General features: G+C 34.8%; 1 protein-coding gene across 1 annotated transcript; it reads left to right on the top strand.

The window, feature by feature from the left end:
- Positions 1 to 6,605: 6,605 nt before the first annotated feature.
- Positions 6,606 to 7,472, top strand: LOC106661280 (prostasin-like). The gene has a single exon (XM_014384570.1). It carries the CDS (start codon positions 6,606 to 6,608, stop codon positions 7,470 to 7,472), a length of 867 nt encoding a protein of 288 aa, XP_014240056.1.
- The last annotated feature ends 14,407 nt before the right edge of the window (positions 7,473 to 21,879 follow it).

Below are 21,879 nucleotides of genomic sequence, written 5' to 3'. Positions count from 1 at the left end.
CGCCGAGAATCGAATAGATTACACGACATTAGAAAAATGGCAAAAAGGACGGTAATTTCGAAAGGTGGGTTGAGATGGGAAGTTGGTGTCCGAGTGGATCGAAGTCACGATAGCTCAAGTGGTAGAGCTGCGGTGCATTTAGCCAAAGGTCGTGGGTTCGAATCCCGCCTGTGACAATGACTTTTTGATGTCACCAATACCTTACACAAAGATTGAATAGTTTGTATGAAAGTTCATCCTTAATTATTTAATTTTTTGTTAAAAAGTTGAATAAAGTTTATTACGATCTATCGGAATCAAATTATTGTTCGAAGAATATTTGCTGAACTTTGTGTTTTATTGTTGTGAAAGTTTCCCAGGAGGAAAGGATTTTTTAATTCACCAACCTTGAATCCTAACTTTAATGATCAACTTTTTGACATATCATCGGTTTTCCTACGAATAATACAAGTAAAAAAATATATGTAAACAAAAACATATATTACAAAAACGAATTTCGTAGTATAAATTTTTTTTTTTTGAGTTGGCAAATAAAATAACTTGCAATCATCACATACAGACGATGTAAAGAAAAGCTTCTCAAGCCCCTACAATTTTCCTCGTCCCTTTTTTTTCTTTTTGTTTGCGATGAGATTGCTCACAAAGTCGATCTTGTAAGAGTAGAAATGGAGAACAAGGTATTGCGGTGATAAAGAAGGATAAACCTTGTCAGCATCGTTCTTTATATATGTAATGTGGATTTACGGACAGAGGGTTGAGGGCGATTTGAGGCCTGCACAAACCTTATTAATATTCCCACGGCTCCTTCCACCTTTTTTTTTCTTAACAAGTGCATATTATTTATCACGATTGCCGCAATATTTTTATTGAACTAATTCCAAATAAATTTATATCATATGTAGCGGTAAGATATGAGTCTTCAGACCGCCGCGGTCGGAGCATAAAATACGTTTATGACATTATGAAATTTTAGAAATAAGTTTAATAATCTCTGAAGTAATGTAATAAAATAATCTCTCAAATCTTTGATTTGAAATAATCAAAAATTATATTTTAAAATTTAACAAGTAATAAACAATTTAGGGTAAATCGATATGTAATACCATCACTGCTCTACAAATTAGTAATGTATTTGTCTTTGTCAATGCATTTTATATCGTGACTACTTGGTTTAGATTTTTATGTGAAAAAAGGATTAGAGATGAGACTAACACACTTAGTTCCTTTTTGGGATGTTTATACATTTTAGTTACAGAATTAATGAAGGTTAGTGAACTGGTTCTATAGAATTTCAATATTTAATTGGATTCTACTTCTTAAAACCATAGCTTTCAAATTTGTGAAAGTTTCATATTTCTTAACCTTTTCTTTCTAATTGGCCGCATTCTTAATCGACTTTTAATATAAAATTATTACGTTGAAAGCTAATGGACCAAAGATGATAGGTTCCAAAGCATAAAAAATTAATACTAATAATTAATTATACAGCAAATATTCTTATTTTAATTCGTTAAGAAAATTTTCTTTAATAAATATGACAAGATCAGTCGGTACATAAAGGGAGATAAAACCGGTCTTTCTTATAATTTTATAACCGAGCAAATTTCATTAAACAGGAGCCTCATAAAATTATTCTGGAAATATAATAACTCAGACTGCCTGTGTTTTTTAATTATATGTTTAAATGTACATTAATAAAATTATTTAAACTTGAATCTTTTTGCTATGTTTAACGCTGGGTTTTTATGTGAAAATCTCATGAAAAGATTGGCGGGGAAATAATAATATCAAATATTTATTATGCATAAATGGTATTTTTTGTACGTAAATCATGACTTTAACATGGAATCTCAATGGATGGGAGTGTTTCCAAAAATCTCAACATCCACATCCCCTCGGGAGATAGTAAAAAAAAAAAAAGAAATACAGGAAAAAACCAACTCCGGCCGGCTAGACAAACGAGGGATTGTATAAGAAAGGGAGAAAAAGCATTAATTTATCCTGGAAGGCGGCCGTAAATTTAGTTAGAGGTGGAATAAATAACCAACTGGTCCACACACCCACTTCGGGGGGGAAGCCGGTAAATCATGCGGTGCTGGTGTCTGGTGTAGACGGGATCCGAGTGAGTGGGGCCATCTTGGCGGATCGATATACATCCCCTTCTTCCGTACCTGGCCCTGGGCAAAAATTGATGTACTAACGCTTCAAATCTACGGTTATGGCCTTATCGGGTGTTGAAATACACTTGGTCACATTATGTGATTTCAGATAGAGGTAAAAAGTTAATAAATTAAATAAAGGATGCATTAGTAAATTTTTTTATAGCAATACCTATTCCTCTTTTTTGTAGATTGATCGTCTCCTATCTATTCCAGTTGGTTTTTACCTAAACTGCTCAAAAGTGAATAGGGATATTTGTAATTTATTATTATTCTATTCATTTTGATTAAATTAGCCGATATATTCTTCTTAATTGGATAAAACAAAATAGAAAACATAAGCCAAAAACAAACAAATGTCAATCCTCATTTTTAATAACGGATTTACTTAGGAACAGTAAACGTGAAGATTACTCATTCTGTAAATAAACACCTTTTCTCGTCTATTCTTCGTTTTAATTCAGTTGTATTGTCTTTAACCACGGAAAGACATCAACTCGAACCAAAAGTTCACAATATTATTGTGAGAATGAGTCATCGAGGTCACCGGCAAGTGGATATCGCAGAGGCAGTGGGCATTTATCAGAGCCCGGTTTCCCGGGCTTTAGCATGATGCTGAGAGACTGGAAGTGTCAATAAGAGTCCTGGTGGTGGATCTCAGCGCTAAAGGAGGACAGAAATATTGTCATTGCTGCAAGACAGAACCCTTTCCATAGTGCCGCCAGATCCTAAATAAAGTACAACATATTTTGGCAAGGCCTTTATCAACGCAAACGATTCGTAATCGTATGTCGGAAGTTGGCCTCACATCATATGCTCCATTGAGACCAGCAGCAACAGCCTGCTACTCAGGAAAATATGGTGCGACGAGCCCCTAGAAGAGAACACCAATTGGAATGCTCGGCTTTCTGCCTGCATAGTGATAGAAGGCGCCGAACAGACTACTGAGAACAGGGAATGCGAAGAATGCCCCCTTCTCAGGGATAACAGTGCTCCCTTCAGTGCAGTTTGGAGAAGGGGGTGTAATGAATGGTCTGGGCTGGACGAACTGGACTCCATATTGTTGAAGGCAACTTCACCGCAGATTGTTATGTCCAAAAAATTATCGAGGAATACATCCCATAATCCAGGGATCTCATTGGCAGGGATTTTCAATTTCTGGTTGACAATGCCAGACCTGATAGAGGAGAATTATTTATCAATGTTTAGAAAACCCGGCAATTTCCCAACTGCCCCTCCCCCCATTGTCATCAGTCTCAATCCCATTGAACATATGTGGGATGCGTTGAAGAGAAGATTTTTCGATCAACATCCTCATCGAGTTTACCTGCAACAACTAAGTGCAGCATGTACGGAGTGGAATTCCTTATGAAATTAGTGACAATCTTATTAGCAGTATCCCTAAAGGGCCTTTGTAGCTAGATTCCTAATTCTGGGAGACGAAAAGCCAGGACCTGAATTATACACACGGTAGCTCTTGAATAAATTTTGGGGTCTGGTAAAACGCCTCAAGCTCTAGATAAAAAATAGGGATGCACAATAGTCCAATTCTGGTCGCGGTGCACAAGTCATAAAGAGGCCTGCTCCTATATAATATAATCAAATCTAAAATGTCTAACAGGTGCACACAGGTTTTAGCTAACAGAGACCATTATACATGGTATTAATTGGTTAAAAAAAATATTGTGTTCAATAAACAAAATTATGGAATTAGAACCTTTTATTTTGTTATTTTTGAAACCCCATTAATTAAATTTTCTTTAATTAAAAAACATAATAATTTCTAACAAATTTTAATGCAATTTATAATAAATATATGTACAATAAAAATGGGGTATGAATCAGTCCTATCTCTGACACACAAAACCAACCAGCATCGATAAATAGTGTCTAATAGACCAGTATAGACACAACACTCGTAGTGCATATAAAACTATAGCATTTTACAGTCAAATTAAACTTTTGTTCAACCAAATTAACCGTGTTTTTAAACTAAATTAACCATTTTTTCAACCAAATTAATCCTTTTTCAATCAAATTAAACCTTTTTTCAACAGCATTTAATAAATGATCCTCTTCGACCAGTCTTACATTTTTTTTTTGTTCTATGGAATGTTTGCAAACTTGCCTCTAGTCCGTCATCGTCATTGGGCACGATCCGTTATTATCAACCCATTTTTTATTCTCGTGCTTCTAATATTATTGGTTATAATGTATTATTTCTCTATCCATTCGAAAGTATTATTTACAACTTAATCGTAATATATATATTTTCGTGTCATGGAAAGTACATCTATTGAAGAATTTTTTTTTCATACCAATGTTCAATCCACAATTTTCTTACACTTATTTAGTATTTACATGTTTTTAACACCAATACGTATAATTTTAATGGTTTAAGTGCGGTCGAAAAAAAGGTTTAACTTGGTTGAAAAAAAAGGTTTAATTTGGCTGAAAAAATGGTTAATTTCGTTGAAAAAAGGGTTAAATTGGGTAAAATAGACTTAGTTTGGTTGGAAAAGGGTTAATTTGGTAGAAAAAAGGTATAATTGACTGAAAAATACTATTGTTCGAGGCCTTTTCTCGTGTGAGCATAATGTGATATCTAGTGAGATTTTCCTACTCTCAGAGAACAAACTACGACGAAACCTCAATTAATATATGAAATTGAGATCTGACAGTCTTAACTAGTTTTTACAAATAAAATTATTTCGTCAAGCCAATGGTTTCTAATAGCAGACCAGATTCTTAAAATGGGCTTTAACTAGATGGTCTTCGAATCGAGCTCCATCCACTGAGTTATGGATGGCTTCTTTATTTGAGGATTGTGAACTGAAAATGTTTTTGCTTTCATTGTGTAGTGATTAATGTATTTACGCCATTGTTTGTTACGTAAATTTAATCAAATTGCTATCTCAGTATTTACGATAGTTTGCTACACTACATCTGTCTCAGAAACTAATATTCTTTGTTAAAAATTTCATTAAAGAATATTATTTTATTAAATGGACTCAAATTTTAAAACAATCGTGAAAATAACTAAAAAATCTTGTAGGTTCTTAGAACAGCTACAACCAATTGTTTTGAAAAATGTAAAAAAAACTATGTCCTTTTATATTTAAAAAATAATTATATTTTTGGTATCTTATGCTATATAAAGAAACCTGTCCGTCCATTCTTAATTTACTAATTTACTGTTTTTAGTTTATTAATTATTTTAATAAAATACATCAAACCATTCGATTAGTAAATTACCAATTGTTGTATACGTCTTTTCATATATTAACAAATTACCACAACAGCAGCTATTTAAAATTTTTAATTAAGTTACAATGATTGATGTAGATCCTTTGAATGGCTTTAGTTCCTTATATCAACAAAACCCATAAATTCAATAAAAATAAAAAATAAAATATCTATTGTATAAATGTTTACGCCTGTATAAGTTTTTTGTATTTAAGTTTTTTTTTTTGTGCCTACCCAAAGGACTGCTCTGGACGGTCATTTTCGTTCTACTTCAATATTGCAACACACTTTCTTATGGATGTCTGATCCGAGCAAGATCCCCACGATAGAAACTTGCAATTACTCGGTTGTTTTATATAAAAAAATACCTCTTCACAAGCAACATGTTGGTATGCCCAAGACCGAAAGAAGTGGTTTCAGCAGCCTTTTAGCAGAGGAGGCACTTTGGCCTGGGCCGAAGACCACCTCGCCGGGTCTAAAGGAAAGACCGCTCTTTCTTAAACACCTCTTTTCTCTGCGGAATACCTAACTAGAAAGTGTTTCTCCTTGTCCATAACAATAAGTATTATTTTACAACATAACTGCAATTTTAAATTTTTTAAATGTTCTATCCTTATCTTTCAATTAATTAAAGTTTTTAGGTGAGATAAAAAAGTCAGTGTCACGAGCGGGATTCGAACCCACGACCTTCGGCTAGATACGCCGCCATTCTACCCCCTGAGCTATCGTGACCCAACCTCAACCCACCTTTTTGAATTTTCCCTCCTTTTCGCCATTTTTCAAATTCTTTCTTTTCTTATTTTCTTTTTAAATAAACCAGTTATTAATAATACGATATTTACAGACATAACTGGTATTTGAACCATTAAGTAAATAACACAACACATATCCATTTAAATTAACTTGTGCAATTGTAAACACATGTTGAAAATGTTAAAAACAACAAGAAATACCGTTAAAGCAGCTTGTTTATTAAGTGTTAAAATTATGACGAATTGTATAAAAATACTTTTGTTATTAATGATATGTGTATGTCAGTGTAAGTTTAAGAAAACTAAACGATTGCAAGGGAAGAAAATTAAAGAGGAAGATCGGTTGAATACTGCCATTGCATTAAATTATTACGAAGGGCTTCGTGATAACTACGCTTACGCAGAAGTAAACTACACTCGATTTGCTTACGAGGGTGAGTTTCTATTTATGGCGAGTGTTCGTCTTAAGCATTCTGTGGTTCATTTTTGTACTGGCGCTCTCATCACTGAGTATTTCGTCGCGTCAGTCGCCACATGCTTCGTCCGCATCAACTTGGTTGAAAATCTTTACACATTCCCAGATGTCCAAAACATCGTCGTCCAGCTTGGCTCTCGTTATCTGGAAACAAAAGTCGATCCGACGTTCACCATCGTCGAAATCGAAAACGTCCTGCTTCATCCCAAGTTGCAGGTAGATATTCGAGGTATTAGAAACGACGCGGCCATTTTAGTAACCAAGCGTGCTTTACCACAGCAAATTAAGCCTGTCAGTTTCATCTCTTATTCAGAGGAGAAATTAATGAATGAGTTTACAATGTTAAATAAAAACGAATTGTTTTGTCAGCTATTGGGCTGGGCTGAGTCACCGCCATCTCCGTTAATGGCCGATGAACAGAGGATCGCCGATGATCTGATAAGTGAGGCGTTACAAGTGTTAAAAGTCAGGCTGGTCCAGGACGACGAATGTTTGTACCTACTGTGCGTTGATAACAAGAATATGTGCTCTTTAAACTTCTCTGATTTGAATCTGTTCTGCGTCCAGGCGGTAAAAACGGTGACCGGTTCTTGCAGATCGTATGTCGGCAATTCGTTGATCTGCGGTGGATTTCTTTGGGGTTTGGGTTCCGCATTGACAGCAGGCCGTAATCCTTGTGATGGAAAGAACCTACCTATGGTTATGATAAGACCAGACCTGTTTATCAATACGATGTACAAGGGAATTAAAGTTCACGTCCCAATTAAGTCTGATGCCTTCACTGCTTTGCCCTTCATTATATTTCTAGTTACTATATCCGTGGTTCTACTGCACTTCTAATCTAACTTCTAACAAAATAACAATAAAAAATTGGTTTACATATTATGCACTTTTATATTTTGTTAAGTTAACATGTGGAGTATTGTTACGCTTTTTTTATACAGTGTCAGCTGCTTGATAAATGAATATATTCTCTCTCATTCACTCATTTACACAATCACGCTTCCTCAACTTTTCTCATTCTCTCTCATTCAAATGCTCATGCTCTCTATCCATCTCTCTCGCTTTTTCTCTCACTTCCTCTCTTTCGTCTTGCACATATTCACAAACATGCCTACTATATTTTTCTTTCTATTAAATTTGTTCTCTTTTTCTTACTCTCTATCCTCTCTCAGATTTGTAATAAGATTGACTGCTTCTCTGTTTTAAAAAATACTTAGGTAAATTTAGTCTTTTTATCGTAAAATATATTTGATTTGGCAGTATAACTTAAAATTAAATAGGTTAAATCTTAATGTTGTAATTTGTCCCTTAATGTTAAGCAACAATTGTTCCCTCTCTCTCTCTTTCTCTCTCTCTCTCACTCACTCTCTCACTCTCTCTCTCTCTCTCTCTCTCTCTCTCTCTCTCTCTCTCTCTATCTATCTATCTATCTAGATATCTTCGATCTATCTGTCTCTCTTACAGACTCAACCTATTTTTTAATTAAAATTTATAGTTAGAATTTGTTTAGTTTTTTTTTTTTCATTTAGAGTGCTTATATTTTATATTGTTTACTGCTTTAATTAGTTTTACTGTTATGTATTTCCATGAGCAAATAGCAATTTAATTTTATTCATTTTCTAATTTGTTACTACTTCTCAGAACAAATTTCATTTTTCTAATGGTATGCCATCGTTACTGTATAGAATAAAACAAACGGCAGATTATTCGTGACATTTATGTGGCAGATTTTTGTCTTTGCGGGGTCTTTATAGTGCTGCGAGACTACGCAGAAACCATTCATTAGTCGTTAAACAATGGCCGATTGCATTGGTATGGACGCATGTGGTCGTTAAGCAGTTTAACGGCCTGGCTCAGCCGTAACAAAGGTCATAGATACAGCGATCATATGCACATGAAAATCATGAGTCAAAGACGAAGGCAAGCGTTTACGATCCAACAAACTGACGTCCTAAAACCAGTTGTGATCACACGTCGACAAAACCGGTTCTCGGCCAACTATTTAGCTTGGATTTGAAGGCGCCAGGGAACCCTCGATTTCGTATGTTTCCTCTGTAGGATGCGAGCATTTTAGACCGTGAATCTCCAAGAACATCTCATCACGTAATTTTAAGGGGGCGATCTCGTTTAGCTGGAGTTGTTATATCAAGAAATATTTCGGCACACTGCTATGTTTTGTCCAAAGTTGGACAGGTATACTCGTGCTTTTCATCTCTAGTCATCTACGAAGTTTAGTTGCTTTGACATCTTTGTTTTGGCCAAAACCTCAAATGGTCCATATTAAACAATCTTAGTGTTTAAATTTGAATTCACTATCTATATGACTCAAAGCATTAACTGGAATGTTTAAGATTTGTGTTCCTCTAATGTTTTGATCACCTTCTGTATTCTTACCAAACAACTAAATCTTAGTTTCGAATGATAAACGAGTTTATCGCCCCTACTCCTTTTTATTCCAGTTTCATTCGATCCTCTCCATTTTCTCTTGTCCCTGGGGTCCGGAAGACAACCCAAGGGACGGTTCCCCTTTCTGTTTTGCTAGGATCTTCCCGCTCTTCACATTTACACATTATTTATGGTTAGATAGAATTACAAAACTTGCTTGGAAACAAATAGATGACTAGGGACATTTTGCTGCTTATTGTGCTAAACGTATAAGTAAAATACAAAGCATACAATAGAAATCAAATGTAATGAAAATAACTCGCTGACCAACAAACATTGCTTCGTCAAGAAGTGGTCAAACTTAATTTAGCATTATATTCGTTTCTATAACGTAGGAAATCTGTACTCCTTAGGACTTAGATTGTAACGATGCAAGAGTGCAACAATGAAAAATTCTTGTTTTCAACCCTAATTAAATTCTGCAATGAGCATCTATCCAAATTCTATAAAAACAGTTTCCAAAACATTGGATTTCTGCATTCAACAAACTGCTAAAACGTTGTTCATGTTACGAGCTTTTCTTTTGTCTTTTTCTATAATAGAATCCGAACACACCAATACCCAAACACTCACTTTCAATCGCACCTGCAAAGTTTTCGAAGGCCACGACTTGGTCTCATAGATCTAATCAGAATATATCACGCACTGCTTTCATCTGTGATCTTGGTTTGATAGTCATTTATCGTTTTCTGTACATATTCGAACAGTATTTTCCAAATGTTTTAAGATAGTTTGGTTCATCCATAGAACAACTGGTGATTTTAAAAATGTTAGAGTTGTTAAAAGTCTATTTTTTTCTCTTGCGCAATGTATTATAGTTTGTGCCTGTCTAATCTAAAATTCTAAAACTTTTTATTAAGCATATGGTTGATATTAGTGGTGATGGTGATTATTATTGCGCATTCATTTGATTATTGGCTTCCCCATTTCTCTCTGTTACCTTCTGAATTCAGGATGAAACTATTTGCAGATATCTTTAGATAAATATTATATATATATACCATGCAGGAAGATGGTTTGTCAGAAGTTTCATCGATTGAAAGTCTTAGCTTGAGCGATGGCCAACCAGAGGCTAAGTTATATATATATAAATAATAGAACGCCAGTCATGAGTTGCCCTTCCTTAGAACAGCTTATGGAATGAAGACCTCTTTCTCATATTTGTTCTCAGTAATGAATTCATTTAATGATTCCATTGATATTCATAGTATCCGTAGTATTAGGACTTTGAAAAGTTTATATTTATAATATATTGTTTTCTGTTTATAATATATTGTTGTAGTTGGGCATTTGCCTGTTATTGTAATTAATTCTAAAATAAATAAATAACACTCATAATCCTTTTATATAACCACCATCTTCCGAACCAAACACTTTTTCGATATTATTATCGATATTTGATACAAGGCTTATTACAAATCTTCCAACACGTGGACTCGTTCTTTTATTTTATCAAAATGTGTCTATACTCTAGATATTTATATTAAATGTCTAAATACGATACACAACGCAATAATATTTGTTCATTTAATAATGGCACGTAGAGGTGCCTTTGGGAAATAACTATCACAACTTTCAACTGCAGCAGTGAAATTATTTTCGTGAAGTAATGTATACGGGTGGTTGGCTGAGAGGTGCAAAAAAATTAATCTATGATCTTTTATGTAATAAAAACCTCTTTGATCAATACGAATTAACTTTTTCTCGTCGCTCAAATCCTTGATTTTTCCCATTATGTTCCTTTTTATACATAAAATGCATTTACATATGGCCTACTAGCATAGAAAGCTTATTAAAAGAAGCGCTTGTTGTGAAATTAGCCAATCTGTAGGAGGTTTCGTAGCATAGAGAACTTTTGAAATTGTTCTTAGATCTTCTGTCATCAATACACTTTTTTTTGGGCTCGAAACACCATACTTCTCGAAAAAGTGATGTGTCAATCTGGCCGTAAATACCATTATCTACTAAATGAACTAGTTTTTATACAATTCGCCAATATCTAGATGGGTAGTCCCAGTGTAGTGGATTTTTGAAATTCTTCATAGATCTTCAAATATTAAAATTTTATAAGTTTGTGCTAGCGAAACGGCAATCAGGGAGACTGAAAGGGTTCAGTAGATGATTCATTCATTACATAATTTATCGTAGATTTTAAAAATATTTCACTTCTCACCAATGATGCATAGGTAATGGAGAAATAATAATATTTCCTTGATGGAATGAGTCAGAAAACTCAATTTTTGCGGCATTATGACCCATTTAGTTTGTGGCATCTCACAGCGAACCAACTGCGAATGTACAGACATTTCTCATTGTTGAACATGGTCCCCATTCAAGATATATTAGCCTTTTAGATGATATTGGATAACGTTTTTATAACAGTAAAATTATTCAGGCTTTACGTGATGGACATAAAACTGACAAAGGCATTGGTGTTGAAGACGAGTAGACTTGTATTAACTTTCATAAGGTGTCATGAGAAAACATTTTCCTATCATCAAAATGATAGTTATAAAACGATTAAGTCAACTTGAATCTCTCTCCCCTTAATTCGCTCAATAAATCCTACTTACTTAATTATTTATAATTTTATTAATAACGTCACTGATGCATAAGATGTTTAAACGTATACAGCAGTGAACATATTTGATCTATCTTGTTTTATTGACATTTGGACTGACAGAGTCATCAATGCTGTTCGGCTACATGTTTATTTTTCTCAATATACTCAATTTTATTCAAAATCTTGTTCACAAATATATTTTTGTGTTGCCAATGTATGATGATTCTCGTTCCCGATATCATAGGAAACTGAAAAATTGTGAAACTGAGATAACCGACTCCAGAAACACCTGTACCTGTACGTGCAACCATATTTTGTCAAAATAGTTCAGTTTTTGTACAAAATTTACTTTAAAAGTGAACAAACAGAGTTATATGAAATCGTTTTACAAACAATTGTCCAATCTGGCGAAGGGCGGATTTTTTTTTTTTTAGTTTTAGTGCCGGCAAATTGCATTAGTCATCGACAGCCCTTCTTTAGCGTCTAGCCTGTCTGTGCCTCGTCAATTATGGATATAAGAACACAACAAACATAAATTACACAGGAAGATAAAATCATGAAAATCTGGTTAGCATTCACACTACTCCAGAGTACTCAATATTCTTTAAGGTAATTAGAGATAGCCCGTCCATTCACGCTAATAAATTGCACTCGCCCACCTGACTTCGTTCTCACTACCTCAGAATACCCGATATTCCTGCCATTCATGCTAATAATTACAAACACATACCCCTAACCATTCTCACTACCTCAGTGTACTCAATATCTTTTTTTTTAATTTCTGTAAGTATATGCTTAAGCAATAGGTTTAATGTGTGGTGTTTAGTTTGTTAAATTTAAACGATGTTTGTAAATCCCAGGCCCTGAAGATGATGTCAATAAAGATCGAAACGTTGGCACGATAAAGAAAATTTTTTTGTAAAACCTACGTTACAATAGACCGCATCTCACGATCTCCGAATAGGTTTAATGTTTTTTATAATATGTGAAAGTCTTTTCATAGTCATAATTGTACAATTATTTACGCGCATCCATCCTAATGGTTAATCAACTAAATTTAGTATATAGCGATTTAATTTAAGTTTTGCACCCGATATTTTTAAAGAAAAATTATTGCAACTTTTTAATTTCGTTTACAATATAGGTGTTACCCCAGCTTCTTTCAAATTATTTTTCCTCTCTTCAAGCACGGTGATATCAACGAGGTTGCCAACTATAGGGGTTTCTCTTGTATAGATACAATCGCAAAGATATTTTCTGGTCTATTACTGCTTCGTCTTGACACTTACATATCTAATAATCATTTATTGTCTGAACTTCAAACAGGTTTTAGACGAACCTACTGTACTGTTGATAATCTCTTTGTGTTGATAAATATTATTAAACTTCGTTTCCTTGAAAGAGGATAGAAGACGTTTTGTTTCTTTGTAGATTTTCGGGCAGCGTTTGACCGAGTGGACAGAAAAGCGCTTGTTTTAAAACTTTAATATTGATGTATCAACCAAATCCGTAAATGTTATACGGTCTCTACTTTCAGGTTCTCAGTCGGCAGTACGTGGAAAAGAAGGTATTTCGGAGTGGTTTCATGTGAACTCGGGGGTAAAGCAAGGCTGTGTGCTGAGTCCACTTCTGTTCTCATTATTTTTAGTTGACCTGCCAGCTGCTTTAGATTCTGGTGTCAGAAGGCCATCAAACTTCTAATGTACGCTGACGATTTTGTTCTCATCGCCGCCAGTCTCCGAAAGAATATAAAACTTTTGGAATCCTACTGTCTTCAATGGAATTTATCGGTTAAAAGTAAATCGAAGATCATGGTATTTAGGAGGGGTGGAAGGCTGGCGGCTAAAGATCGATTTTTTTCGATAACAAAAAAATTGAAACTGTTAAGGAATATAAATATCTCGGTGTAACGTTTTCCCTTCGTCTGTCTTTCAATTATCATATCAACAATAAAGTGTCTACAGCGAAACGGGCTATGAACTGTATATAGCACGACTTAATTTCCCAAAATTGTATTTCCCTTCCAGTGAAATTCAGACTGTTCCACTCAGTTTGCCGCTCAATACTATGTCTGGGGCTATGAAAAATTTGAACATCTTAAAAAAACTCAACGTTTTTTCATTAGAAAGTTATTTGCCCTTCCCAAAACCACCCCGAATTTTATGATTTATGTAGAGACTAAAGTTAACCCGTTAGTTTTGTACACTCTCAAACTTCATTTTAACTACATCTTTAAACTCCTGAAACATCCTGATTACCGTCTTTCCAAAATAGTAGCCCTGGAAGTCGTTAGTCGTGGTGCATTGTGGTTTGAACGTTGGAATAGCATGTGTAGGGATATATCATGTGACTCATCATTTTCTATAAATAACTTGAATGAGTGGCATTATTATTAATTTTAGTTTAATTATATTTACCCATATATGTTAATATGCAGATTATTATTGTTGTGGAATAAAAAAAATTTCGATTGTTTTTTTTTTAAACATAAATGTTTTAAATATATTCACTAATTTCGTGGTCCTCTTGACCAATTAATATAATACAATTAATTAAGGTTTTTAGTTGAATAAGAAAGCCAATGGCACGGTCGTGCGTTCGGATCCCGCTCGTGCCATTGACTTTTTTATCTCAACTAAAAACATTATTTAATTGTAATATATTAATTGGTCAAGCGGTCCTCGAAATTAGTGAATTTAATGATTGAAAGTGAAGTATACTTCACTAAAAGCTCACCGTGGCCATTTCATTTGTCGCCGAGAATCCAATCCGATTATACGACATTTGAAAAATGGCAAAAAGGAGGGAAAATTCAAAAGGTGGGGTTGAGATGGGAAGTTAGTGTCCGAGTGGATCGAGGTCACGATAGCTCAAGTGGTAGAGCAGCTGCGTATCTAGCCGAAGATCGTGGGTTCGAATCCCGCTCGTGCCATTGACTTTTTTATCTCAACTAAAAAACCTTAATTAATTGTAATGTTTTAAATGTACCTAATCGCACCCCATATATAAATTATTTATTTATTTTTTCTACTCTTCCACGATATTTTGTCGTGTCCTTTTTGATTTAACGCGTTTATTTATTTCAGATTCATCAGCAGATTCATCTGATTAAGCGTTTGTTTCTATTCGACACGGAGCCATCCCTCGATAATAGAGTAGGCCGAGCAATGTACATAATATTAATTTAAGAGGACACCTACAATTTAACCGATTCTATCTCACCGGACAGTAATTGAATAAACACGCAATCACGCGAAACCCGTTTTGGTTAGGAAAACCATGATTTACTGTCTCAGAATTGCACATCGGCTACTTTGCATATTAAAGACTCAGAATGCGTTAAGAGAGAAACATTGTTCCCCACTCGGAAACTGCGCCGTAAATTATAGGGTTAATTGAATTGGAATGCAATTTTGTCGTCGTGTAATTAATTTGCGTCAGTATACTCACGTCTCATTAAATGGTAACTTGTCTCACAAATCATAATTGGCCAGTTGTAAAATTGTCTTTTGAAACCACTCACTCGTCTCATTTGCTATGTCGGCAATAAATTTATTTTTCAGGTCGTCGATCGGTTTGTCACATTCGGTTATTAAAACCATTATTGGTTCGTTTCAACGATTCTGAATCGTTTAGTCATAGTACCATACTTTTAAATTTCTTTCCTGACTCTAGCTACTCAGAAAACCTGGAAAAATAATAATATCAAGGAGGGCTGAACGTTGGTCAAACTTATATGTGAAGTTGATTTCAGTCATTTAATATGCAATTAAAGAAAGACCTGTCACATTCAAAAGAAAAGGTTACTCTTTGGCCAACCTTCATGATTATCGTAGTTAAAGCGGGTTTAGTGTTTCTTAGCGCCTTGATTTCGTTTCAGCTCTTTGGCTTCACTTGAAATGTAATTATCGAACACGTAATCGGCTCCACACGATTCGATACGCGTAATTTGTTGAATTTCTTCCTTTCGATTACAATCTCAGTACCACATTTGGAAGAGACCATCTGCAAGTTGGAAAACATAGTTAATACAATCATTCGGATATCGTGAGATGCTTTCTGGTGTGACATAGGTCTTAGATAAACATTATCTTTATCGTGCCAACGTTTCGATCTTTATTGAGATCATCTTCAGGGCCTGGGATTTACAAACATTGTTTACGTTTATAAATACATTTAGGATGTGGAAAAGTGAATTTATACAATGCAAAATATATTTTTTATTCAATCAAAGTATTTCTATTCATTCAAAGTGTTTGTCTTCTGGATAATTATGCCATCTACAGAGAAAACAAAGACTTTGAGCCCTGAAGATGATCTTAATAAAGATCGAAACGTTGACACGATAAAGAAAATGTTTTCTAAAACCGACGTCAAACAAGACCGCATCTCACGATCTCCGAATAATCATTGACTAACGGTCACTAAACCAACACGTTAGTACTATCAGTGGCCGTATCGTTTAATCAGACGTACAAGGTTCGGTCAAGCCACCGAACATCATTAGATATTGAACGGTTAACAACAAAACAGTGTCATGCAGAAGGTACAGTCAAAACAAACAAAATCCTCGAGACTGACGAAACGGCTGATGTTGACCAAAATGCATGTGACGAAACGATTTAGAAATTCATTGTTTCGGAATAAAATAATATGGCGAACCGATAAACACCGCTTTTAAATGAACCTTCGAAAACAGATATACACGTCTTTATAGCCACTTCAATCAAAAAAGTTCAACGTTTACTTCAAAAATATTTTTATTAATTAATAGACAATAATTATGTTACAAGAAAGCCGAAGAACCATTTACATTTTTTATGGAACAATGCGATATCACGCGTGTAGAAGCATAAATCGCAAAGAAATGGGATGTCATTAACTTCGATCAGCGTGCGACTTGTTTACACTGTCCGCGATGCGATAACGTGCGATCCCGTGCATTGAGCTTACTGTTCGTGCAAATCATTTTATGTTTTATGTGATTCGGACGAGTTTTTTTAAAACCTTTTCTCTATAAAATGTAGTTGAAATAATCATTTCAATGCATGTGATAACTGGATTTCCAATCAATCCGAGATTCTCAAATTCTCTCTATACTTCGATTATCGAAAAGAAACATAAAGTTATATTTAAAATAAAATTAGTTTCTTTCTCATTGCGCTGAATATTTGCGGATCCTTTCGTTGAGGAAAGGAAAGATTCAAGAAAATGAATCGTGCTGTAAAACGTTTGTTATTCGTCTAATTATTTTTCAAAAAGAATCATGAAGTGCATGATAGAAAGTAGAATTATATTGTAATTGGCTTAAAAATGTACAGATTAGATTTGTTTATAATTAAGTATCGTAGAAAAATCTCGGAAAGTCTAGATAAGTCAGATAATTGTATGTTTTGAATTTTTTTCTCTTTTTCTCTATGTGGTCTGCGGGTGTTGAACCTGTAATTGATCAGCCTATACTCACTGGTTTGGTCACAGCACTCTCACAAATACATAAACAAATTCTACCTATTAGACCAGCCATAAAATTCAGACCAGCCCCAGCGCATAAACAGGCAAAACACAGTAAAAAAAACTGAAACTAAATAACTCACGGAGTTTAAAAAAAGTCAAGAGATCTAATTAATAAAATCAAAAACATACAAATTACAACCAAGGGCATAACAAACCTACATCCAGCGATACCAGTAAAGGACGATAGTACTAGAAAATGTAGCAGCGTGTGCAAATTTTATGAGTGTTCGGCATAGGAGTAGCAAGAGAAATGTGCTTGGTTTCAGTAAGCATGGAAAACCTAGGTACGGTATTTAGTAGTACGCTTCAAGAAAGGACATACATAGCTCCAAAAAATCTGATACGTCCTCTTTCGGGTCCATGTAATTTCTCGCTCAATCCACGGAGTATGGTAGTCAAATACCAAATATTTACCCCCTCTCAATTTGAACATTCATCTTGAATCTCTGAAAGATAAACTAACGCCCCTTATTCTCAGAAAACAATCATGAGTACAGTTTCTTTTAAAACAAGAATCTACACTCCTAAGCACATTGTACTAAATGAAATTCTTTCTGCTCATTGGTTTGAACTGTCGTTCGATAATATAATAACAGTCCATTATATGTGATCGTTTCTAAAACGAAAAAACCTTTTACTTTTTTCGATTTGAGTAAATAGAGAATCAGAAAAAACTGCCATAATTTTTGTATAACCATATTTTATAAGTTTATCTAAGCGATTGTGTCTTTCCAAGTTCAAAATGATTAAAAAAACTGTTTTAGATGGTCAATTATAATTACTTATCTACACATTCAAAATTAGACAAAATAAAACAATAATTTCCCCTAGCATGTAGTTCTGAGAAATAATGGAAAATATAATCAAAACCGATTTGCTTTAAAAAAAAGCCACATTGTCTTACTTACAATCAAAATTTTTTTTATTAAGTAATAATTTAAATAAAAGACAGCCATAATATGTGAGGCTTCCTCATAATACAAATAAATTAGTTCGAGAAATAACGTAATTACACGCTAGGCTGCCTTTTGTTTAATTATGTATGATGCCCATTGAAATAGATAAAGGGAGATCACATTAAATGCAATGATAAACTATCATCTTTTGTCCCTTTGAATTATTTTAATGATCAAATATGATAATTAGGTTTAGAGCATATCATAATTAGAGGTTATCTTTCTTCATTTTCTATTACAATTCAGGGTTAAGGTCAATTTGAAAGAAAAGGAAAACACTCATTGAATATCTCACAAGTGTAGTTCAAATTTAGCAAATACGTAAAATTAATTTGGTTGTGAGCCAAAACACTTAAAAATCGAGGATAAATTCTTAAATTGGGAAAAAAGGTACATAATTGTGTCTGTTGAGTCAGTCCTCCAACTTATTACAACTTAATAAGGGATTATTAATCAAATAAAAATTCGCCTATTGACTTCACTTATAGTCACCAATAAGTCAAGCTTATTATTTATTTAGAAGGGAAACTTCTCGACGATGTTAACTTGTATGGAAGTAGGTCTAAGCAGTTTGAACACCTAAACTGATACATTCTTTTGTTTAAGACATCAAAAGAAGTATTCTCTTGTTATAAATTATAATAATTGAATGTTTTTGAATGCCAATGTAAAACTATTAGTCTTACCATCTGAATAAATTAAATCTAACAAAACGCTTATCCTCGAAAATTACAAGACTTGCAGTGGAACTGCTTCTGGGTCACTTACTGGGTCCTTCGGTTTCAATTCAGTGAGCAACTGATAATATTGTTCGAATCATTTATTTTCCACATACAGTGACTTACAGATTCGTTCACAGCTTAATGCAAATTGGGTTATATCATTATTTACTTTACAAAACAATTGTAGGACATCAAATAAACGTAGTTTTTAAATCATTTTATTTATCTTAACACAAAAAACACCCAAAAAATTAAATTGTTCCTTTATCATGATTGTTAAAATAATAGAAAAGAAATTACCGTGTGCGAACGATAATATGATTGTGTCATATAAAGCCCTTTCATATTTTGTATGTCCTCCTTTGGCTTTCAAAACTGCATCAGTCCTTCTGGGCATACTTCTCACGAGATTTCTGTACTGTTCTGGACAATGAGGTACCATTCAACTTGTGCTTTTTCCCAAAGTTGATCGAAGTTTGAAGCGTCGGCTAAAGATTTTTTAGTTTTCCACACAATTTAAGTGCACAGTTAGGTGACTGTGGAGGCCATTCCATTACATTAAAACCACGATCAGCAAGCCACTGTTTGGTCAGCTATGGTTTCTTCACTTTTCCCGTCGCTCCTAATCCGCCCTCACGTAAACATCTCCGTTTGTTTCAGCACTAACAATCATATTATCATTATCACGCGGCCTACGCTGAATTTGGACAGCATTGTCAACCTGTCTTGATCGAACAGAGCGTAGATACAACGCCTTTTGGCCTCGGAAAATTTTGTTTTATGACTACTCCTCTTCTTTTTAAAACAACTATCGTAAATTCCGGAAGGTCTTTTAGGTTTTGTTATTACCCCAATAATAACAATTTATTTTATTTTATTTTTTTTTTTTAATTTCACGATAAGGAAGTCCTTCTTGTAGAGATTTTATTATTTGATCTTTCAAAAATGTTGAACATGGCTTCATACTGTAATTAAACGGAATAGATCATAACCATTAAGGAAAGGAAATTTTTTCAATTTCAATATGTAAGAAAAATAACTAATTTGATGATACCTGATAACAAATTTGAGACGAATTATTGAATGGTTTTTGCTAAATTTGCAATGAAGTAACCCGAGTCACAAAACTGTTCACATGAAGACTGAATAAACTGGCTCAATTCAAAGGTGTAAACATAAATAAAGATTATTTGGGTGAATGTTTGTTTACCAACAGTTCAACGAACTTAATCTTATTGCTGTTGTCTGGATTAAAACATACGGGATTTGCAAACTAGAGATAATAGAAAATTGTTTACTGATGTGAACAAATATGTGAGTCACTGTATATCACCTAATAACGGTACATCTTCTACTTAGTAAAATGTTTTTAGTATTTAATTATTCTGAAATCGTGAGATGCAGTCTGGTGTGATGTAGGTTTCAGAAAACATTTTCTTTATCGTGCCAACGTTTCGATCTTTACTGAGATCATCTTCAGGGCCTGGGATTTATAAACATTGTTTATGTTTAACGAATACATTTAGGATGTGGAAAAGTGAATTTATACAATGCAAAATATATTTTTTATATTCAATCAAAGTATTTCTACTCACTCAAAGTGTTTGTCTTCTGGATAATTATGCCATTCTTGCGTGTCGTGTTGAGAGTGCCAGTGAGATTTTGCTGTTTTTATACGTTGGATTTGGAAGGGGTGGGGAAGGAAGTCGGTATAGAAAAGACATTTTTGTATAAGGCCTACATCACACCAGACCGCATCAAGTGGATTTCTGAATAATTATCGATTAACGGTCACTAATCACCACACACGTTTTTAGTATTGGAAATATCGACCAATTCCGTGGTTAATGCCAAGCTTTCGATCTATCTTAAGGTCATCATCACGGCAAAACAAACTTACTTATTTCTACAGATTGACATATTTAAGTTTTTTTACAGGCGATCTCAAATTTTGGATTTTCCAACGAGAGAGAGTTCATCCTTTTTCGCCTCTGCTGTAGTTTTACTAAGAAAAGAAATACAACATCCATGCTCGATTTTTAACGATGATCACCATTGTTGTAGGAAAACAGTGGCCATTTACAGTCATTCATTATATTACAGTATAAAACAGTATACAGTAATTCCTTGAATATAATTTTTAAATAGGTAGTCGCATCAATATAAAAAGATCCATCTGTCTATCTGACAATCCACCCGGGGAGCTGTAGCCCATTCAATGTGGAACTACAGCGACGACGGATGGTATAATGTGGTTAAGGTTCGGGGCCCTGAAAAGGGGCACCTCGTGTCCTCATCCAAGTCCCTCTCTCTATCCAGGTTCCTTCACTGCAGGGCACACGAGGGTTAGGTTACCAGATCTTGTCTGCATAGACGGGGGAGGGTGCATAACCATCTGTACTACTGGGTAACAGAAATGTTCCAAAATCCAGCCCCTGTTACACTGGGAATGGATTCGTAGTGGTTCGTGGTAACGCCCCTGCGGGAACTTAGAGAAGAGGCTGTCTTCTGCCTGAGACTTCACACGAAACTTGCGTATGACCACTGTTATACACCCGCCTCACAGGATACGTTGGACCAGACGGCAGCGAATAAGCGTTGAGGACGCTATGATTATGCTGAAAAGTCCTTCGAATGCGTGAGTAGTGGCGGATGGGAACGGGTAGTGAATCGGTTGCTCCTACTCGAGTATGCTTTGCACGTAGGTGTAGGCTGAGCTCGATTGGAGGCTTTTCCCATAGGCGGTACTCCTCTCGGGGGTGGTTAGCAATTCCACTATAAACAAACCGCGGTCGGAGCTGCTCCGGTAGTTTCTACGCTAAAGAAACCCCATTACTCTAGGAAATAGAGTGGCCTTCTCTATCTAGGGAGTGCACGGGAGACCAGGCTGAAGTATTTCGGCTTAGGTAGCCTTTTGCGCGCGGAATACGGTTCGATGCTTAATGCGGACCCGACCACTCGGAATGGGCAAGCGAGGAGCGAGGTTGTCTTGGCCCGTCGGGGCTGAGCTGCCTCTACACCAATGCTGCGGCAGTAACACCATT

The sequence above is a fragment of the Cimex lectularius genome, unplaced genomic scaffold (assembly GCF_000648675.2).
Source record: "Cimex lectularius strain Harlan isolate CLEC.00 unplaced genomic scaffold, Clec_2.1 scaffold18, whole genome shotgun sequence".
Lineage (NCBI taxonomy): Eukaryota > Metazoa > Arthropoda > Insecta > Hemiptera > Cimicidae > Cimex > Cimex lectularius.
This window is presented reverse-complemented; position numbering and strand designations above follow the sequence as displayed.